At 39.4% G+C, this 21,599-nt stretch overlaps 1 protein-coding gene across 1 annotated transcript; it reads right to left on the bottom strand.

Moving 5' to 3' along the window:
• Positions 1-751: 751 nt before the first annotated feature.
• gucy2ca (guanylate cyclase 2Ca) lies at positions 752-20,232 on the bottom strand. Its single transcript, XM_032587510.1, has 27 exons — positions 19,600-20,232; positions 17,191-17,303; positions 14,615-14,682; positions 14,324-14,545; positions 14,124-14,242; positions 13,420-13,519; positions 13,196-13,307; positions 12,974-13,103; positions 11,578-11,663; positions 11,379-11,493; positions 10,353-10,434; positions 10,073-10,166; positions 8,635-8,697; positions 8,480-8,551; positions 8,274-8,378; positions 6,776-6,862; positions 5,904-6,036; positions 5,688-5,825; positions 5,480-5,568; positions 4,580-4,671; positions 4,307-4,465; positions 3,830-4,022; positions 3,497-3,671; positions 3,102-3,200; positions 2,903-2,997; positions 2,733-2,809; positions 752-2,641 (listed from the first exon to the last, which is right to left on the bottom strand). Exons 1-27 carry the CDS (start codon positions 19,829-19,831, stop codon positions 2,434-2,436), a joined length of 3,258 nt encoding a protein of 1,085 aa, XP_032443401.1. The 5' UTR covers positions 19,832-20,232; the 3' UTR covers positions 752-2,433.
• Positions 20,233-21,599: the final 1,367 nt, after the last annotated feature.

Below are 21,599 nucleotides of genomic sequence, written 5' to 3'. Positions count from 1 at the left end.
GTTGCTGCCAGCATGCGTCACCCATAGTGAAACTTGGCAGTGGCAGCGTCATGCTGTGGGATTGTTTTCTCACAACATGCACAAACTTCATAAGAAGTTGAGCAGCACGGGGCAAAACCATGAAGTAAAACCCACACGAGAGACAAAACTGTACGAATACTCCACATTTATTTTTTATCTAGGTGTTGCAGAGGATTCGGTCCAGGAGGTTCTGAAGAAAACGGAACCAGCAGTCGAGTTTCACGCGCCCCCATCGGAGGGAAACGGCCAGGACCTTCAGGGAGCCGCGGTTGGCTCCTGTCGCCCGATGCACCAGCCGAACCCAAAATGTGAGCACGGCTTCGGCGTTTGCAGGGAGCGCGGCGTCGCCGACCACAGAGTCCCACTTCCTGCCACCGAGCTGGGAGGCACGGCGCTAGTCACAGCCAAAACCGTGTAGAGTTGTGTAAGGTGAATCTGTCTTTGTCTACTTATAATGTTTTATAGATCAATGGAAAGTTGTTTTTCATTCCTGGACAAAAACCAAGAACTCCAGGATGCTGTTTAGGTTTCCCCAAGTAATCGAATCTTAAAATTGTGTCATTCGTGCTTAAATAATTGTTATTGGATATGATCTGAATTACATTTCACTTTCTATATTTCTACGAGGGTTGTAAAATGTCTATGTCGTGAAACTGCAGCAGTTTGTACAGAAAATGCAAGTTTTTAAAAAAATATACAACCTAAAACACAAAATACTTACAATTTTTTGTGCCACACTGAAAATCTTTATTTAATAAAACAGAAAATAAAAATCATCACAAAAATATTCCAGATGTTTTAAAAACAAGGTAGCATCGGTGTGCCAAGAGAGAAAAAACTTGGCGTTTCACAAGATAAACCTGGCGACAGCTACAACAATAAAAGCTCAGCCGGTGGCCATCTTTGTAGTATTCAAGAGAAATTTGTTTGAAAAATTCCTCTAACTTTATGCTATATTGCAGAAGATGAGTAGTTTAGTTGTTCTATGTTTTTTTATTATAACATCATTTAGTTCCAGTCAGACATTTACATATCCTCCTCATGGATGCCATTTTGATGTTGGGCATTCAATGATGCCTCCAAAGATGCTTCGGATCCATCTTCAGTGATTTTGAAAAAGAAATAGATGCATCCGTTTATTTTGTGTGTGTGTGAAATTTCTTAAAACCACACACTGACAAAAACTATACATATAGGCTCAAATGTAGGTAAAAGCTGATATTTGGATAAATGTGCTTTGACAAGTTATGTAGAGTAAAAAGTGACAATTTACAATAAATAACTTTACCATAATTATTTAAATGTGTGTTGAACGTGTCCAACATGGTGAAAATATTGACCTCAGTCATAAACTTGGAAAAACAAACATTAAATATATCTATTTTAAAAAATTAATACATTTAATTAAGGCACGTAGTTAACTCTAGATTTAAAAAAATATATTTGTATTTATTTTGTGTTTCAAAACAGTTAATGACATAAGCTATTTACTTATTGTAATTTGGCACTCTTCACCTCTCCATAATCAGTAAACTCCTAACACAATGCTGGCTGAATATTTCACCATTATTTTTGGATAGAGTTCAAGTAAGCTAGTTTTGGATCAGACAAAGGAAACCAGCATGAACCGTCTGGAGTGACTTTGACCTCACTTCTATTGAAAATCTGTGGAATGTGCTTAAAAACTGAGACAGAGCCCCAAAAAAAAGCTATTGTTTTAAATGTTATCTGGTGGTCAAAGATCTAACCAGAATTATTCCAGAAGCTTGTAAAAACTGGAGGGCGTTCGTGCTGGGGATGAGTTTAAATGCCTGTCTGGAACTTCGACTTCTGCAAGTGTAGCTACTAAATTAGCAAGAGAATGCAGATCCACTGTCGTTTGCAGCAAATAAAGCTTATTTACACGGTAAATAATTTGTCATACTTTGCGATGAATCCTGCAGACAACAAAAAGTAAGAACACTGTAAAAGTGAACACAGACAGTTTCCCCTCGTCTTTCGTCTCGTCTCTTTTTCTTGGAGAAAAGTGACTTTAGTTTGAGATTACAAGCAGCTCAAGCTAAAGTCTTGATAATAATTATGTTATGAATCGAGTGCAAAGTATTGGCTCAGAAGAAAGAATGAAGACTGCAAAATTTTGTACAAATGAGTTTGACAGATGCATCCTATGGAGTGAAATATATCCCTGTGCTTGAAGATCTTACAGTAATCGCCACAAGAACCTGCTGTTCTCTCAACCTTGGATGACTGTGACCTGGGCAGAGAGCCCAGATATCACAGAGATGATGTCACCGTTAACCCACCTGCTGCTTCTGCACCGTCACACTGACTCAGCAGAACTGTCCCAACAGGTGTTTAGTCCCAAACACTGGGCTTAACAAAGTCTTTCCCGTAAATCTCCTCTGCGCTTCGTCACAGGAACGTGCTGGGATTCTCAGTGACGGCCAGGTGGAAGTACTCTGGAGGGCCGTCCTTCCTCAGGCTGCCGTTGGTGTCTCTCCAGCGGATTCTGGTGGACAAGGTCTTCCTCTTTTCGAAGCCCTCCCTTCCGGCTCGGTGCTTCTCCAGGCTGGACACGATCATGTCTGCCAGGTCCTGCTGGAGCCTCTGGAAGTTCTCCCTGAGACAAACACGGACGGATCATTATGGATCATGATCCTCGTACGCAACACATCTGAATGTTTGGCGTAAAACGTAGAGGCTTGACTCACGCTGTCGGTGGTGTGGGCAGGTTGTAGGTTCTTCCTGTTACACCTGTTAGCCAGTAGGTCATCTCCTTCCCTTTACCCTGAGAGTTAGGAAAACACAGACAAGCACCAAGTTTACATGCAATGTTTGGGACATGTGTGGATGTAAGATAGTGAAAAAAAAATCATCTCACCTTTAGGTACGTCTCTCCTCTTTTTTCAAACTCAAACTGACAGTCTGTCCTCCGCAGGATGTTGATTGTGGACTGGCTCGCATGAATCCTCAGAGCTGGAAGAGAAAGTGGAAACCGCTTGTCAGATGTAGAGATCTGTTTCTTTCTAGCAGTCTTTTTCTGGATTACTGGATGTTTCCTCGTGTGCGTTTCGCCTTACGCAGGCCTGTGGACTCCATGCGAGACGCCGTGTTCACCGTGTCTCCAAAGAGACAGTAGCGAGGCATCTTGTTTCCGACCACGCCGGCTGCACACGGACCTGCACGTAGATTAGGGATGAGCAATATGGACTTAAAGTTTATTGCAATATTTGGGGGAACTTTTTTTAGGTAACCATAGGCCGTGACTGCATGGTGCAGCAATCACAGCCCAACAAACAGATGATGCTCTTGAGAAACATTCCTGTTTGTAAAACGCCTCTTTAGGACACAAAAAAATTTGATTTGTGCCACTAAGCTGCACACAGCAACTACATTAAATCATGTTTTCAAATGCAATGATATTTATTGATGCTTTTGTAGGTAGTTAGGTAGAAGAATCAGGAATATTTGGTACCTGAATGCACTCCAATGCGAATCCACAGAGGAATCCCCGGCAGGTGCTGCAACTCAAAAGTCCCAACAAACGACAGGAGGTCGAGGGCCATGTGGGCGATGTCCACCGCATGTCTGTCGCCATTTCGCTTGGGTAACCCTGACGCAACCATATAGGCATCTCCTATCGTCTCAACCTGAGAGCAAAGGGAAACAATAACTAACACAACAGCTAGACAAATAAATCAGGCTCTTTTACTAATTTAACCTTGACCGTATCACTCCAAACATTTGGGCAGAAACGTTTACCCTAGTATGGGCTAGCTCCCAGCCCTGCGCTGCTACACTGAGCTACCTTGTAGACATCATGGTGATCCAGGATGCTGTCAAAGTTCTTGTAGATCTCGTTCAGCATGTCCACCACCTCCATGGGGGTGCTGTAGTGGCACAGGGTGGTGAAGCCCACTATGTCGCTGAAATAGATGGTGACCTCCTCAAACAGCTCGGGCTCCACTCTTCCTGTCTCCTTTAGCGAGATCACCACGGGACTAGGCAAACACAGGGAGAGGAACATGTCATTTTCAATTTCTATGGGAAGATTTGTAACATGTGGACACTCTGCATGCGTGTGTGTCCATGTCATCAGTCAATAAAGACAGAGTCAGTAGTAATACTATGTAGATATATTTAGTTTTTAGGAGTGAATATAGCGACTTTATTTTGTCTCCAGGCGTCATAAAACAAAGGAGAAGTTACAGAAATCATTTTTCCAGCTATGGATCTCCTCTGCTTTCACTCATCTGTTCCAGGGTTTTTCAGTAAATGGCCGTACCCCGGCAGCAGCATGAAGTTGAGGCGGTCCGCTCTGTCCCTCTCGGCTTTGTACAGAGCCGTCCTCTCCTCCACCAAACACTCCAGAGTCCTGGAGTACATCTGCAGGCGGCGGATCAGGTTGTCCATGTACGTCTCAGTGGCCTGGTTGTGCAAGTTACTGTGCAAATAAAAGCAAAACAAAAATTAAAATTGGCCTTGGCACGTCACCTTCAGCCATATTTAATGTGTTAAAAATGACGTAAAGTTGCCCAGGGAAGACGTGTCGACGTACCTAAAAATCTTTCCCAGCGTTAACTCTATCCTCTTGAAGTCTGGCCTTCGCTCAGGGTCTTCATCCCAGCAGCTCCTTATCAGCATGTAGAGCTGCGTTCACAAGCACACAGGAGGCAGAACAACGGGTCATTTATTCAGCCGGAGCCGATAAAGACAGTCTATTTTTATAACGTTTACAGTGCATGCCAAGATTATAGACACTCCTTGAACTTTTTACTTTTTGTCACGTTACAATCACAAACCTCTTTATGTATTTCATTGGGATTTGATAAGATAGACAGACCAGCTATTTTGAAGTGGAGTGGTTTACTTTACTTTGACAGCCCTAAATAAAATCTAATCTGGAACTAAATGTCTTCAAAGGTCACTTAACTAGTCAATAAAGTTTCACTACTAAAAACTAGTTGCTAACTATCTTAGCAAACCAGAAAAGGAATTAGACCAGAGGATATTTACTTATACTTATCTACCAACCCTGAATAGGATCATTTATTTACTTTGGATCAACATTATTAGCTTTTTTTTTCTTTTGCTCTTTCCTTTGGTTTGTTATTTTGTTTGTGTTTCCTTTTAATTCCTGTAAAGCACTTTGAATTGCCTCGTTGCTGAAAATGTGCTATCTAAATAAAATTACCTTTACCTTCACAGTATAAATAGTTGTTCTTTAAAGGTTACCCTCAGATGGGGAGAGCTTTAATCAGATTTATTCAACAAAAAGTCATTTGAATAAAGAAAAAAACAACAAACTTTGTAGTTATCCACTAATTTGTTTTGGTCTTTATCATGAAATCCAAATAACGTGAGATCATTTTAAAAAGTTAAAAGTGTATTCATAATGTTGCCATGCTATGAATAGTCACTCTGTTTTGAAATAGCAGCTTGTTAATGTGATGTTTACCTCAATTTCTCTGTCTGATACTCCTTCAAAGTAGAGGTCCGGTCTGAAGAAGCCGTTTCCTCTGGGATACTGAACTCTGTGTAGTTTTTCTGAGAGATTGCGGAAGAGGAACGTAAATACTAATAGGAGCTGGATCACGCACACAAAATAAGCCCAATGAAATCTTCTAACTAAAACAGACGAGCGGAGAGTTTCGGCGACGACGTGCCTGCGGTGTTGAAGCAGGAGCGGGTGTAGAACGGGGTTTGCCTCAGGACGATCTCGTGTGCGATGATGCCGTAGCTGTAGATGTCGCCTTTCTGCGACACGTCGACTTTACGGAGATGCTCCGGAGCCGTCCACAGATCTGAAAGGGAGCGACGGAGAGAGGCTGAGTGTCCGATAATCTCAGGTTTAGGATGAAGGACCAGAGGGCAACAATCACCTCTGCCTGGCATCAGGATGGTGTGGCAGCCAAAGTCTGTGATCTTGACAACCATGCGGTTGTCGACCACGCAGTTGGTGGACTTGAGGCGTCCGTGGACTGGAATGCTACTCGAGTGCAGGTACGACATGCCCTGTAAGACGCCATTTGATGTTTTACAGAGCTTCGCAACAAGCATTAATAAACGTTTGTTCACATTTTGCTGCATCAGGAACCACAAACCTCGTTGTTTCAGCTGGATTTTTATGCGACAGACCAACATATAGCAGTGTGAAATTATAAAGTGGAATGAAAAAAGAGTTTAAAAGGTTTATTCCCTCAAAATAAAACCTGAAAGATGCATTTCATTCAGTCCTATTAACTTTGATACCCCTAAATAAAACCCAGAGAAACCAATTCCTTTAAAAGTCACCTAATTAGAAAGTTGTGAGTAATTTAGTCATGATTTCAACAATACTAAAACTGACAGTGCAGATCACCTTTAACGCAACATCCCTTCAAACAAACATGGTGTTGGCAGCATCATGCTGTGGGGAGGCTTTTCGTCAGAGTTGATCCACAGAAAGCTGGATGAAGTTGCTTCACCATTTTGTGTTTCACATAAAATTCCATTAAGAAACATTGAAGTTTGTGGTTGAAATGAGACAAAAAGTAAAAAAACAAAGTTTTATAGTATATCCTTCAAGATGTCACGTTGTGTTACTATTCATAAAATACTTTATTTTAAATTAATGCTGAAAACGGTTGAAGGTGCTACATTTTTTTCTTCCATTTGTTTAGTAGATGTCACATCAAGTACACGACAAAAATGCTCAGTTGTAGAAATCCGACACGAATGTTTTCAACGTGACACCAGATAATATTAATGTTACCTTCGCGATGTCGTACATGACAGATATTTTAAACTCCATGTCCATGAAGGTCTCATCTGGGTAGGATATCCTGTCGCTGAGGATGTACTGCAAGAGGGAATAAAAAAAATAAACAAGCGCAGAGAGAGTAAATTCTTTTGGCTTTTATCACTCAGCTCACAGCCTCTGTTAGGTGAATGGAAAAAAGTGGAACACTTAATAGACACGTGGGTGTGTGTGCGTGTGTGTGTGTGTGTGTGTGTGTGTGTGTGTATGCGCAAACCTCAGATAGTGTGTATTAATGCACACACCATTAGTGCTCTGTACACAGAGTGTCGTAAATCATAAAGAAGACGATAAGGTTATTAGGGGCGGCGTGGAAATAAGGCCACTGACTAACAGGATGTGTGTCAGGTTCCAGGAAGTGAGGTCAGAGCAACGTGGACAGGAGTGGTTGTAGCTGCAGATTTTAGGCAACATCAAAAGTAGGATAAACTTTCATTCCTGAGTGGCTGTGCCAAACATGAACAGCACATTTAATGGCACCCTGGGTAAAAGATGCATAAAATACCTCAAAGTACATTTATTTTTTACTGTACAACATAATCTCACATTAGGACATTTTGAAAAAAAAAAAAACAACCAACCTTTAAGTTCTATATATTTATTTTGTGGTAAAAAATAAAGAAGTCTTTTTTAAACAAAATGTTTCCCTACTCTTTTAAAAATATACAAACACATTTTGCACATTCCTTCAGTCTTAGCATGCTATTTTTAATAACTCTGCGGTTTTACTTTTGCTATGTTGTATTCAGCACGGGTGTTAAACTCACGGCCCTGGGGGCCAAATCTGGCCCGCCGTACGTATTCATGCGGCCGTCTGGACTCTAAACTCACATAACTAGAAGTTTAAGGTAAAAGTTGTGAGCTTAAATATTATTCTATCAGTCAAAACAAATCAAATTTTATTGGTGCGCTGACAAATGACATCAATGTAAAAAAAAAGTTGTATTATCTTCTTTAGCTCTTTTTTTTCTGTTTAATCTTGTGTGAATCTGCCAGCTTTAATTTATCTGTCAGTTTGCACATGAATTTCTCTACTAATTACATTATTATTCTATTATTCCAAAATGACATTAGATACAAGAATCAACAGCAGTTGTTAATACTTTGCACTATCCCCTTTTACCTTCAGGGCGTTACGTTATTAAAAGCAATTATTTCCTAATATAGGTTTATTTTTTTCTCACTCAAATTAAAGGGCAGACTTATCTAAATCCGTGTGAGAATCCATCACTACAATAACAAATAAAAGATTCATTTGAAGGCATTCTACACATTTTTTTCCCATCGTTTTATAAACTTAAAATCCATCTTTCTTCCATCCAGTTTTGCTGAGCACAATAAGTGACACTGATTGTGTTTTTGAAATACAGTTAAAGAACTTATAGAGTGACTAAAGACAGAAAAAGGTGGAAAATAAAAGCGAAACCAGAGACAGGAGCGGGTCTGATCTCACCCTGAGGGATCCCCGCTGGCAGAGCTCAAACACCCCGAAGACGCCGTACTCGAACTTCACTGTGCCGTAAAACTTGGCCAGGTTGTAGTAATCGATCCGGAGCAGCTGCAATACAAACACATATAACGTCAGAATATGTAGCAGAGATGTGTATCTATACTGTGTGTTTTAGTAGAAACCTCTGAATAAAACTCAGAGGATCTCACAGTGTTGAGCTCAATTTTCTGGTCCTCGGTGAAATCTCCTTCTGCCTGCTTCAGCTCTTTCAGGATCACCGGCTGGGAAGGATATTAAACAAACACGTATCACTATGAGTTTTACAATCCAGTTATGGATTTCTGGAAGCAGGAATAAAAATCACCTTCTTGTCGTAGCAGCCTCGCTGTCTGAAGTATGTGCTGTCCTTCCTCTTATCGTCGTCGATCTGTTCCAAAAACAACAAACGCGGATTTTTTAAATCGACTGATTGTCATGAAAGGACTCCCACGTTCATTAATCCAATAGATGCTACACACCTGGAAAGAAAAACAAACTACATAAACCAATGTTTACCCATTCAAGTCAATTGGATTAGGGTCTGAACTTTGACTGGACCATTCTAACACATGAATGTTATCTGAACAATTCTACAGAACACTGAAAAAGAAAAACAGGGATTAAATTTTTGTTTTAAATTTCAGTTAAATTTGTCCAAGTAAACATATTAAGTTTAGTAAGTTGTCATGTTAAGCAAATGTAAATAAATTAAGTTTGACAAACTTAATTTGGTTACATGGAACAGATTAACTCGATTTTTTAAAACATGGATCACTGCAGAAAAATTATTTTACTAATGCAGACGGACGGACGGACGGACGGACAGACGGCTACATTAACAGGTAATCTTCATGTTGTTCCCAAAGAAATCTACTATAAACTCATCATTTTCAATGATGTAAATATTGTTTCATGTATGTACAATATAGTTTTATATAAAATACAGTTCTTTTTAGATGCAAAAAACAAAAGGAAAAGAAAAATCTTTGGGCCCCCCCAAACAATTGGAGCCCCATACACACATAATACACACTAAATGCTATTACACGTATTACACAATAATGATTATTATTGTTGTTGTGACACAAAATAACAGCCAATCTCTTCCTGTTCTCCAGCCACTTCTAGGAGATTATAAGATATCACACTTGTTCTATTGTTTACTGTAAATTTGGCGTTTATCAGCTGGTGTTACTTTCAAATAGTTAAGATAATACGGCACACTTAACTCCCACTCTGCATTTCCAAATCCAGATAATTCTCTTTAGTATAATCTGTATAATCTGTGCATATAGCTCCCATATTTATATTTATACACAATATCTATATCTCTTTGCTATAACCCCTTATAGTCCATACATACATAGTCTTGTACATCTGTAAATAAATATTTATATCTCGTAGAGCACTTCTGGATAGATGCAAACTACATCTCGTTGCTTGTACTTGTGACAGTGCAATGACAATAACGTTGAATTCTATTCTATTCTATTCTATTTTTTGAGTTTGTTACTCCTGTAAGGCTAAAATCAGTAGCCATAATAACACTGGCATGATGTAAGCTGATTACAAATGATGCTAATGGTAGCAGGAGTGTAACAGCAATGCAGTAGGAATGATTGAAGCATCTAGTATGAAAATCTGCTTAGGGCCCCTGAAAAGCCTGCACCGGCCCTGTTGTACACGATAAAGATTCCTCATGTTTCTTTTCACTTGGCTTTGTTTTATTTGGTACCAGCTTAGAGGTTCAGTACGGCCCTGACCTTCAGAGAGACTTCCTTCTCATCCAGAGGACCAATCAGGTGCGGACTGATGTGTGACCACTTCTTCTGCATCAGACGCTCCGTCCTGTTCTGCCTGCCGGCGTTCACAGACAAACAGTGGGGTTAGTCAAGTGGTGCTCAGTCACAAAATGTCTTCTTCTTCTTCTTCTTCTTCTTTTTTGTAGTTTATTTCTGCAGTCGCTCAGAGAGGCTCCAAGAAAGGAGAGCAGGAGGGGGGCGGCGCTTGCATTTGCAGACGAGAAAAGTTTCCGGTGTTTACCTGTAGAAGATGAGAGCGATGGCGGTCACTACGACAACGCTGACACCCAAAACGATCACGATCACGTCCTGTGTGCCCAAGTCTGAAGAAAAACACACATTAAACAAAATGTAGATCTTTAACAGCTGTTGAAATACGATCCTGCGGTACGACGTCATACAGCGGCACTGAAAAGTTTTCACGTCTCTGTTAAATGAGACCGTGAGAAATAATTTCCAACTTCTCTTAATGTGACGTTACATTTCTCCTGTACGATTCAGGTTGGAAAGCATATTACAGAAAAAGGATCTGGTTGCATAAGTGTGCATTGTTGAACCACATTTTGATTTAATGTCGGTGCCCAGAGTTTTAAAGAATCTGTTTATCAACCCTCCGTTAAAACAGTTTACATTTTATTTTAGATTGACAAATCAGATAAAACATTGTGTTTTCAAAAAACAAGTGACAGAAAGATGGTACAATAATAAAGACTTTGACTTACTATGTTTATTTTTGTCTTTGGGGCTGTAGGGACTAAGTATTAGTAGTCAGCATCTGCAGTCCAAGTGATATAAGTCATTCTCTTTGGGAGTTTCCAGCTAACAGCGAGCAACATAAATTCAAGAGTGCACTTCCACCGACGAAAACAGCTCAGAATCGAACATTTATCAGAATCTTAAATGAATGCAACACGAAGAGCAGTTTACTATTTTTGCACTCTTTCTGACTGCTGCCAATTTGACTATTTTGTCAGGAAAACTTTTTTATTTCCATGTCACGGATGTGAAACAAGCCTGCGCTGCAAAAACCCAAAATCTTACCAAGTTTGTTTGTCTAGTTTCTAGAGCAAATATCTTAGTACACGTGGAATCAGACGACACTAAAATACAAGTAAGTTTCATTCAGAAGGTGAGAAAAACGTGAACAAGACGTTTCATCAATTTAAAGGATGCGACTTAAAACAAGCTCCTGTATCGTGCTAAAATGTCATTTGTCTTATTTCAAGTGAGCTCAGATATTTGCTCTAGAAACTTTAACACTTGTTACCTTCTGGATTTTCGGGTTCATCATTAGGAAGTTGGCCTTTCCAGCCCAGAGCCGGGTTCGGGTGCGTTGCAATGGTTCTGTTTTGTGACGAATCAAACACTAGCAGAGTTTCATACTGTGCGAGGAGAGAAAACGAAATCAAAACACACGCTCCTGTTTGTTTTGGCTGCGCTGGCTGGTAAAGTGGCCGTGAGCTCACCTTCCCGGTTTTCATTGACGTGTAAATGAAGGAGAAGTTCACGTCTCTGTCTCCGTACTCATCAAGCACAACGGGTCCTCCTAGACCTGCGCCAGCAACAATACATGAACACACATTATTAAACTGCAATAAACACAGCACACCTTCGAACAGTTTCAAAATAAACAAACAAAAAACGTCCGTGGAGTGGCCTAGGCCTAGTCAAAGTCGGCACTAAAATCTGCTTCAGGAGGCTTTGGATGCTCTCTAATGTTGAATGAAAATGAGTATTAAGTCACAGCAATAAAAAAAAAGAGGCTTTTTTTCCCCAAACTCTTAATGGGAACTGTTGCCAACCTTTGGCTTCACCGTTTCCCAGTTTGGTTCGTTCAGCTTTTGTCTTTAAAAAGAAATTAAACCCTGATTTGAAAAATCTTCGTCCGACACCAAACTGTGTTTGACGATCTGAAGCGTTTAAGTGCAACCAGACGCAAAGAAACGTACAAAAACAATCACAGGATTTGTCATAACATTTCTAAAATATTCTTAGACAGGTTGAGGGCCTGTCTGGTGAAAGCAATTTACTTCACGACTGCAGAAGCTTTTTGAGGAGGAAAAAGACGCTAAAAGAGGTTCTTATAAAGAGATTTAAATGTAACTTACAATCGTTGGCTTACGTTACGATCTCATGTGAGAAAGTAGAGTGATGAGCTTCATTATGGATCATAAACTGGAACACATTAAGTCAAACTGGTGATAGCTATTATTTTTTTGTAAAGGGTCAAAGGTCAGATTATGCCATCGTTCATAAGCCACGTCCACTATACGAGATACTGCCTTAGGGAATAACTCTGAATGAATGAATGAATGAATGAATGAATGAATGAATGAATGAATGAATGAATGAATGGCCACAAAATTCAGTCCAAAATAAACATCTCATCAGCTTGCAATCACAAACAGTTTGGAATAACTTTTATTATTATTATTATTATTATTATAAATAGTATTTTCTGTTGATATTTACATATACAGGTAAAATGGAGCCTGAACTCCCATTTATTGAATCGGCCAAAGATTTGATAAATTTATGGTTTTAATTCTGCGAGTCACAGTATCTAAACTGAGCTGTTGTTGTCGATGAAGTCGGCTGATCACAGTATCTGTCTGACCTCTGACTCTCTATCTACTCTATTAGGCCCTCCAAAGTAAAACATTGGCACTAAAGTCGGCCATAAAGTCCTTTGTCATTCAACCTCTAAAAGACTGAGATCCAGATAGTTATTTGTCTTCTAATAAGGTTTAATTATGGCTGTTTGTTGCCTGGTTGTTAATTGTTTCTTTAATCAGTTGTGTTTAGTTTAGAGTTAGCATTTTGTTGTCTTGAAGTTTCTTGTTGTTCTACGTCTGATCTCACCCTCGATAGTCACGTTTGCAAACGGGTTGAAATCGACGTCTTCAGAGTTCTTGTTGCTCATCAACCGATCTCTAAGCACTTGTCCAAAGACCAGAGCTCCGTCATGATATCCGGCCACGTAGTCATTTATCTGCCCGGTGCAACGGAAGACAAAACAAATCAAACTAATCGACCATATTTTTCAAACAGGTTTCGCTGTCCGGTCTTCGTTGGACGGCTCACCGTCTCGTTTTGTGACGAGTTTGAGTTGTAGCTGTAGTTCCTCTGCGGCAGAGTGACGACCAGGACGTCTTGCATCCACTTGTGGGCCGTTTCGTTGATGTAATATTGAGGGCTAGATTGAGAAAAAAAAAAAAAGGTGATACCCCTGGGAAAATGTCTTGCTTCCACCCCATTGTTTAACATTTTCCAATTGATGCAGAGAGTGAAATTCAGAGGGAACTTACTTATAAAGATCAAGAAGAATGAACAAGGTGTCTGGTTGAATCTGGTCCACATCGTCTTTTATTAAGGAAATTTCTTCAGGGCCGCCACATAACATAATAACTGAAAGAAAAAAACTTATTTTTTTTAGACAAAAAGTCTAAAAACACTCGCCATGAGCACGGCGGCCATATTGATTTTGGGCCTTCAAGAAAGCATTAGAGCGAAACAAACGGGAACGAATCCCAAACAAACCTTGATGTTCATGTTAACCTGCTACATCCAACATGGATGGCGATACATTTAAAAACAGATAAATAACTCTATAATGTGCCAAAAAAAAAAGAACTTTCCCTAATTTATTTGTTTATACTGTGTGACGAAAATCAATATTTGGTTCTGGTTTCCAACACTATTAATTTGCAGAACTTTTTGAGTTTTTGCTGTTATCTTCAGCGATTGTTCACCAACTGCTTATTCACCTGCCTGACAAGAACAGTGCAGCAAATTCACTCTAAAATAAAATAAAAATAAAAATAAAAGTTATTCTCGCAAATTTTACAGGAAAATGGTTCAGCTCAGACTGTGCAGGTAAAGAGAAAAAAATCATCAAAATTTTACAAAACATTTCCATTTTTTTTTTTTTTTTAGATTTTTCTTAGCTTTTTCTGTTTCATGGCAGATTAATATTGTTAAAAAACAATAATAATAATAAAACAAAACTCACTGTTGCTGTGGCGATTTGAAGTCTTCATGATGCGCCGCAGGTCCTTCTTTTCCCGCACCATCACCCTCCGTGTTTGCGAAGCGAACCTCGCAGACGGCGCCTCCAGCGCATTGATGTACCTTTTCAGGAAAGGCAGAAAACCGAAGGTGACGGGAGAACAAGACAAAAGTGAAGTCGAGCTGAACTCCCCTGCGGCTCACCAGAAGCAGTCTTCGGTTGCGTTGTTCACTTGCTTTTTGTACACGTAGAATTTCTCCCACTTGGGCTTAAATCCCAGCACCTCGGTCTTGAAGTTCAGGAACAAATCGATGATTTTTCGGGCCGGAGGCAAGGTGCGCGACAGTTTGGGCTTGTAGTCGCAGGAGAGGCCGAAGCTGCCAGCAGAGATGATGGGAATGCTCAGGGTCAAGCCGATCTCCTCGCTGTGGAAGAGGGTCAGAGTTAAACTAGACTGAGAAGATTGTCTAGAGAAAACGTTTAGCTGCACTTACTCCACTAACTGGAAGGTGGCAAAAGTACACGAAGGCCCCAGCATGATGCAGCCGACTTCATTGCTGCGCTGCAACACAACATTACAGCACGAAATGATTGAGTATTGATCACAAATGGGGTTTGAAAGTCTGTCGATAATTCGCTCCCTAAAAAAACAAAAACTCAGAACATTTCACTGCAAAGACTCTGAATTTTACCAAACATTTTTGGTTGAGTTTCTAGTAGATATCTTAGTGAACTTGAATTAAGACAAAACTAAATAGCAAATGACATTTCAGTAAGATATATGAGCTCATATTAAGTCAATAATTACTTAATATTTAGCTGTACTGGCACAAAGTAGTGCAGAGTAGAGAAGTGGATGAACATGATGCATGAACATGGTTTTCTACATTTTTTACTGACTAAAACCAGAACAGGACGCTGTGCAGTTCAGCCCCCAACTCTCTAGCACTCCTAAATAAAATCCAATGAAACCAGTAGCATTTAAAGAGGAAAGGCGTGTTAAGGAAAAATGATTAATTTTAGTGTTTAATACAGTTAATCTTACGACATGTGTAAAGGTATATTCAATACTCTTATTTGGAACAGGTTTCTTCTGAGCATGTGGGAGCTGAATAGCAGACATTCAAACAAAGCAGGGCCCTTTTCCTCCCCCGCTGACACACAAGGCAATAAAAACACACAAGGCAATAAAATTTACATTCCAATGGGAGAAGAGACTTCAGAGGTGTCTGTGAAATCTCATCTTAGGACGTTTGGCGCCAGGGATGCCCGTATCAGACAGAGATGAGCACGAAGTGGTCCGCCCTTTTGCTTAGACAAAAAACAGACACCTTTGCCATAATGAGGGGAGTTTCCAAGTTTTTCTGAGTCCCTACGGAGTTTCTAATAGGTCAAAGAACGGAACGCCTTGACTGCATATATTAAATAGGGAAACACCTCTTTAGTTTAAGATTCCGTGTTAGGAAAAAATCCAGAGAGAGAGAGAGAGACAGCGGCCGCTATTTTTGCCTTTTTTTGTCTTTGTTTCGTGTTTGTTTGTCTTCCCCTTTGTGTGTCTTTATTTTTATGAGAAAATGCATATCTCTGTTCCTCTGCAGCTTTGTTAATTAATTCATGCGTTGCTTTGTGTGGGATTAAACTCTGTGATCTGTGACGCCAACACGCTTGGTTGTTGTTTCGTTTTAGCAGCACACCGTCGCTGCACGTCGCCCACGGAGAACGTCACTCGCCGAGGATCCCGGGAAAAATTAAAGAGGAAGAAGGAGCCAAACGTTTTGTCCAAAGCTAGCATTAAATTATCCTCTTTTTAACAGGCGTTATTAAAATGTAGAAAGCTGTGTGTCATGTATCGTATTGTTTATCATTTATCGTGATAAATTTCTTATCACGGTGAGATTTTTGATTCGTCATCGTCACGATAAATTCCAATTAATGCTTGAAACAACAAAAACTGATTCCTGCACTGTTTGTTCAATCAAGAAAGATACGTAAATAAAGCTGATAATGTGATTAAATGCTGTTGGTGTGCAGTTTAGTGAAATAAAATTACATTTCTTCATGTGACAGGCGTCCTAATGAAGCGCATTACAAATGGGATTGCTTTTACGAGCAGCATTTATATTTATGGGATATGACTGCTGTGCCAAAAAAATGAACAAAAACTTCTTATTGTCACTTTTATCATTATCGCAAAAATATCGTGATAAAGCTTCAAGTCCATATCGCCCAACCCTGGTATCACGATTCTCTGACTTTTCCGTTCTGTGCTGATCTTTCACAAAAAATCCCAATAAAATACAAAGACTGTTTGTCTTGCTGATATTTTTGTGTTGCACTCTTTGTATCTCCATTGGCTGCGTGAGAATTACAACAGGCAGATAGTTTGTAGTTTGCCACAAAAAATAGAGAAGCTCCATGAATTATTATTTTCTAAAACGTTTCTGATAAACATGACCTGTATCTTCATCTACACATAAAAAAAAAGACCTAGTTTTATATTAACAGTGGCAGGTCTTTCTGTTGCAATGGAATCACTGAAAAAACCGAATAGATAAAATAAAGAAGGAGACATGGAGTTTGTCTTTTTCGTCTTTATGTCTTTATTTCGGGTGGTTTCAAATAACCCACATGAAAATCCAACAAATTGAAACTCCAAATCTGAAATGGACTCATAACACAGCAACGTTTCACTCTTAAATATCCAGATTTCATTTTTAAATCTCGAGTCAGTTGTGAAGGAGCAGCAGGTTGGGTTTATTGAACTTCTAGGACATGCGCCACGCGGCTGCGCCATGAGCTGGGACGCTGATCTTTGACTGGGCGCTACGGGCGCCACGGCAACCGTTTGCCCTGGCAGCGGTGGCAGATATACGGCCGAAAGCTAATCTCGCTGTAATAAAATTAATACACAAAAGGGGAACTCGGAGTTCAGATCCTGTCACTAAGGACGGTCTCCAAATAAACCACCTCACCGACTTGGAGGTAACTAAACTCTAACAAGTGAACTGCGTTAAAAAAAAAAAAGAAAGAAAAAAGTTAATTTCCTCTGAACACATTTGACCAAACTTACATCCAGCCTCTTGAGTATTGCCACTCCTTCGCAGGTGCTGCTGCCGCAGCCCTGTCTGTTGTACACGGTGGTGTTGAACCCGTTGTAGTTAGCCGTCAAAACGAGGTCCAGGCCTTGAGTCATGGAAAACAGATAAGAGATATTAATATTAAATTTCTTTCATTGATCTCCCTGGGTTGTTAAAGATTAGATTAGACCGACTTTTACCACCCAGCGATAAACTATTTGCCTGCAGTTTCTCTCGGAAAGTATGCCACCGATCAGACGTTATCAACAGTCAAAGAAACATCATTAAACAGCTGACTTGGGCCATTATGTCAGAGCACACCGCCCTATTAATGCTTAAACGGGATCATATTTGTTTTTACATCATGTATTAGTTACATTCATGTTTGTTGTTTTTTTTAGTCCATGTTCCTGGGATTGTGGAATCAAGTTGGTGTGTCTTATAATTACCAGCTGCTGCTGCTGCTGCCGTCTTTGTATCGTCTCCAAAATCTCCCATTGCTATTATTAGAGTTCATAACTGGTTGTACTGGTTTTTCATGGGACATATTGGTGAGTCAATTTCATCCCGTCTTTGCATGCTGGAGCATTTCAGTTCATCAGAAGATGTAATAAATGCTATTAAAAGATGACCTATTAAGGGGCAGTAGAGGCATCATCCATTATGCAATTATGCAGCAGTAAAATAGAGTTTACACCAACGCTACTCCAACGTTGCAGCAATAATCCCAAAATAAAACGGATCTAATCTCATGCTACGCTGTGCAGAGGTTCTGTCTGCGCTAATGAAGATTCTCTCATTGTAGCCAAGTCAAAAATGCTTGAGCAGCATGAGATGTATTTATGGAATAGTGAATATTTACACCCAGCCTCGCTGATAAATAAAATGATACGGTAACAAAAGTAACTCAGCCTGCAGCAGGACACCGTAAGCTGAGATATGAACTATAACAAAATGGGTAACATAATGAGCGGGAGAATCAACAAAAATGCTTAATGGCTTCAAGTTAAACCCCCATAAAGCCTGATCTTAGATACGCTCGCATATACTAGAAGATAAGAAACCCCATCAGCAGCTTTGATCTGGGCTTTGATATGATGAGCAATCTTTAACCTGAAAATTAATACGATGACGACAGTAATGTGTGGCACAGTTGTTAAAACTCTATTAAAACCAAGAGGTTCATGCAATAAGTGCTACATTTGTTTGTTCTACGTGCAGGTGGAGCATTCGTGGGCTTAACCAGTGAATTCTGGGAAAAGTTTCAGGTGCTCTGCTACCCTGAACAGAATTAATCAGTGAACAAATCCATGAATATGTGAGCTAAAGGCCACACATGATGTGATGTCCACCCTACAATGCTTCCCCTTTTGGTAGCATTGTTCCAACTTGTCTTAAATCTGATGATCAGACGTCAATAAATTTGTATTTTGTACTTAAACTTACATTCATCCATTAAGTTGAACTCCTTTGTTTGCATTAAAATATGAAAAATTAATGGTGTGGACTTACATGTGTGAAAAACATAAAAAAACAAAAAACAAGGGTTGGAGTTTGACAAATCTGAGGAGTAACTGGATTAAATATTTGATTCAGATCCATGTAAAGTTCCCATTTAGTTACAGCAACGCCACTTATGAGGACATACAGCTGAACAGATATGATTCATCACTTTGAAAGCACAAACAAATAGAGACAAAAATTTATCTGGACAATTCGACTTAAGTTTTTACGAAACAAATTAGTCCGGGTAGAAAAATTAAACCGATTCCTTCATCTTTCATGTGTTTTTAGCTCCACCGCTTTATCCATATATCTTCATTTTAATCTAAATTTTCTTGCTCTAATCATTTAAAAAATGTATTTACTGCGTAAATTATCAAGTAATCTTCAATAAATAAAAATACTAGGAGGAGATTATATGAAAATACTTCTTTTTTTTTACATTTTCTTTCTTTTATTCAATATATTTTACACGAAAAATAAAGCAAGCAGATTGCATGTATTTGGATGGACATGATTAAGTTAAATCTTGTCGAAATATTATTTATTATAAATCATGGAAATTTAAAAAAAAAAAAAAAGTTCCAAACAAAAAAGTTAAAAATAATAAAATAGGTTTGTAAATGTTTGGTAATCTTTTGAAGTACTTTGCAAAGCAGAGGGAAGGTGAATCTCTCCAATTCAACGAAATGCAAAAACACCCAAGTATCAAATTCATTATCAGCCATTTTGACTGTACACTGTCATGTTTAACAGTTTGTAGGTCAATTCCAGCTCATCTCACATGACTAGTTCTTATTGATCAAATAATTAATAAATATATGTCAATATGCTTGGTTTTTAGACTGTTCTGTCAGCTACTGGAAACCAGTTTGTTTGGGGTTTCCTGTTCACCGTACCATTGTCGACGTTCTTCTGCCTGTCCTTCTCGATAGCGTGCTCCACGGCCCTCTGCACAAATGGCCGACTCCACTCGTAGCTGTTGTCCTCCAGAAGAACGACGTTCATTTTGTATTTACGGTCTGATGCCAAGCAGTCGTCCAGCATTTTGTGGCCAGACGCCACCACTCCCAGCACTCCCATTACTCCCAGCACTCCCAGGTACAGTAAACAGTCCCAGCTGCTGCGCATTATTGATCCGGGAGACTTTCCTCAAGTCCTCACAAATCCGTGCCTCTTCCAGCTTTCAGAATAAATAAATAAATAAATATGAGCCGGTTCGGGTGAATTGAAGACCTTTAGAGCTGAGCCTCTCCACTGGCGGCGAAAATCCAAAAAACAGAAGTAAGAAGGTGACGAAGCAGAAGTTCTCTTGATTTACAATCCGGCAGCAAGATAAGAGAAGAAAACAAGCTTCTTTTTTTTTTTTTTTGAGATATTGACCTCCCTAAACGTTTTCGGAGAGCAAAACTAATACCAAGATTGTAGAGATAAAGTGTTTCCGCCTGAACGCCTTGTGTTTCTTTAGCTGGAGTCTAAGATCGGATCGGCTCCGTGTTGATGGAGGCGAGTCTGCCTGACTTATGTAAGTTAATGAACAACTCCAAAGTGGCAATCAGTGCACAGCCGAGAGGGAGGGAAGAGTGGAAAAAACTCCCACACTCCATTCAGACAAACATCCCACATCAAGATAAATCACAAGCCTAAAAGGAAATCAATGTTTGAATTGTGTTTTATCAATTCTATGTGATTTTAAGGTGTGTATTAATGCAGAAATCCTCTGCAGGATAATCAGTAAACAAAAAGAGAAAAATATAGCAGAATATTGTAAACATGTGCATTTCCTGTTTGTCTGCTTTCTGACACGATGCCCCTTTTTTATCCTTTAAGAAGCAGAGGAAGCCTTTTATGGTGGTAAAGGGGCAAAGGTCACCGGAGGCCCATAAAGCCAAGCAGATAAATATTGTTGGTTATAAAAACAAGGTGGATTTAGACAATAAAAGTCTGCTCATAAACCATTGTCACCACATTTTGAATAAGCCCGTCCTTACCCAATCGGATACGCAAATCGAATTAGTGCTCATATCGTAGAAGACCACAGGCTTTACCGTTTAGAGCGTCGAAATGTTGATCGTTCCTACAGTTGTGTGTGGAAACAGATTGATCATTTGCATGTTTATATCCTCTCTAATCACACTCGTGTTTTATATGGCAACACTACGGCCATAACTGAGGAGACTGTAATCTAACAGTTCTAATTATGCGTTTCTGTTGTTTATATGAATGGTGTCCTCTTTAAGACAATGAGGTTTGTGCCACCGTGACTTTCAAAATGCTTCAGTTTCACCCAATTCCACTGTGTTTTTGTTATATGCCGTATGCTACATCATGAGTGTGATTTATATTTTAAACATAATTTATGTAAAGGCTAATTTAAAAAAAAAATATAGAATCTCATGTTACACCAAGCATTTGCTCCGTCTGCACTGAATTTCACCATGTGGAATGGTTGGAGTGGCTCCAACTGATGGCAGCCTGACCTAGTTTTTGAGCATTTCATTAATAAATATTTATTTATTTATGGAGTTACTCTTCCCCTGTTTAGAGCACTGAGCTTTAAACAGATGGACGACAATGACAACATGGCAAAGTGAAATACAGCATGATGCACATTTTAGAATATTTTAATCGCAACATAAAGTTGTACAAAACTACAGAACTACTTCGTTACCTCGCAATAAATTTGAAAATACACCCGTCTATTTCCTATGCAGTCATATAAAACTTGCGTACATCTACAGCTTTACAGATCCTCGATGAACTTGTGTTTACAAGTTCTTAATCATTTGGTGCACAAAACTGGTAGTGAATCGATCTATCAATTGATAAAATATAAGTCTTGCAAAGACTTATATTTTAGTATATGTGGTTCGAATATAAAGACTTATATTTTAGCAAT

The sequence above is a fragment of the Xiphophorus hellerii genome, chromosome 16 (genome assembly GCF_003331165.1).
Source record: "Xiphophorus hellerii strain 12219 chromosome 16, Xiphophorus_hellerii-4.1, whole genome shotgun sequence".
Lineage (NCBI taxonomy): Eukaryota > Metazoa > Chordata > Actinopteri > Cyprinodontiformes > Poeciliidae > Xiphophorus > Xiphophorus hellerii.
Note: the sequence above shows the minus strand (reverse complement) of the source record. Positions and strands in the feature narration are given on the sequence as shown.

Bases quoted from the DNA above. Each gene is read 5' to 3' on its own strand.
- gucy2ca (XM_032587510.1), bottom strand. From the start codon at position 19,831: ATGCGCAGCAGCTGGGACTGTTTACTGTACCTGGGAGTGCTGGGAGTA. The intron at 11,494-11,577 runs GTGAGCTCACGG...CTCCTCGCACAG, and splicing joins CGTCAATGAAAACCGGGAAG to TATGAAACTCTGCTAGTGTT. The intron at 5,826-5,903 runs GTGATTGTTGCC...GCTCCCTTTCAG, and splicing joins CATCCTGATGCCAGGCAGAG to ATCTGTGGACGGCTCCGGAG.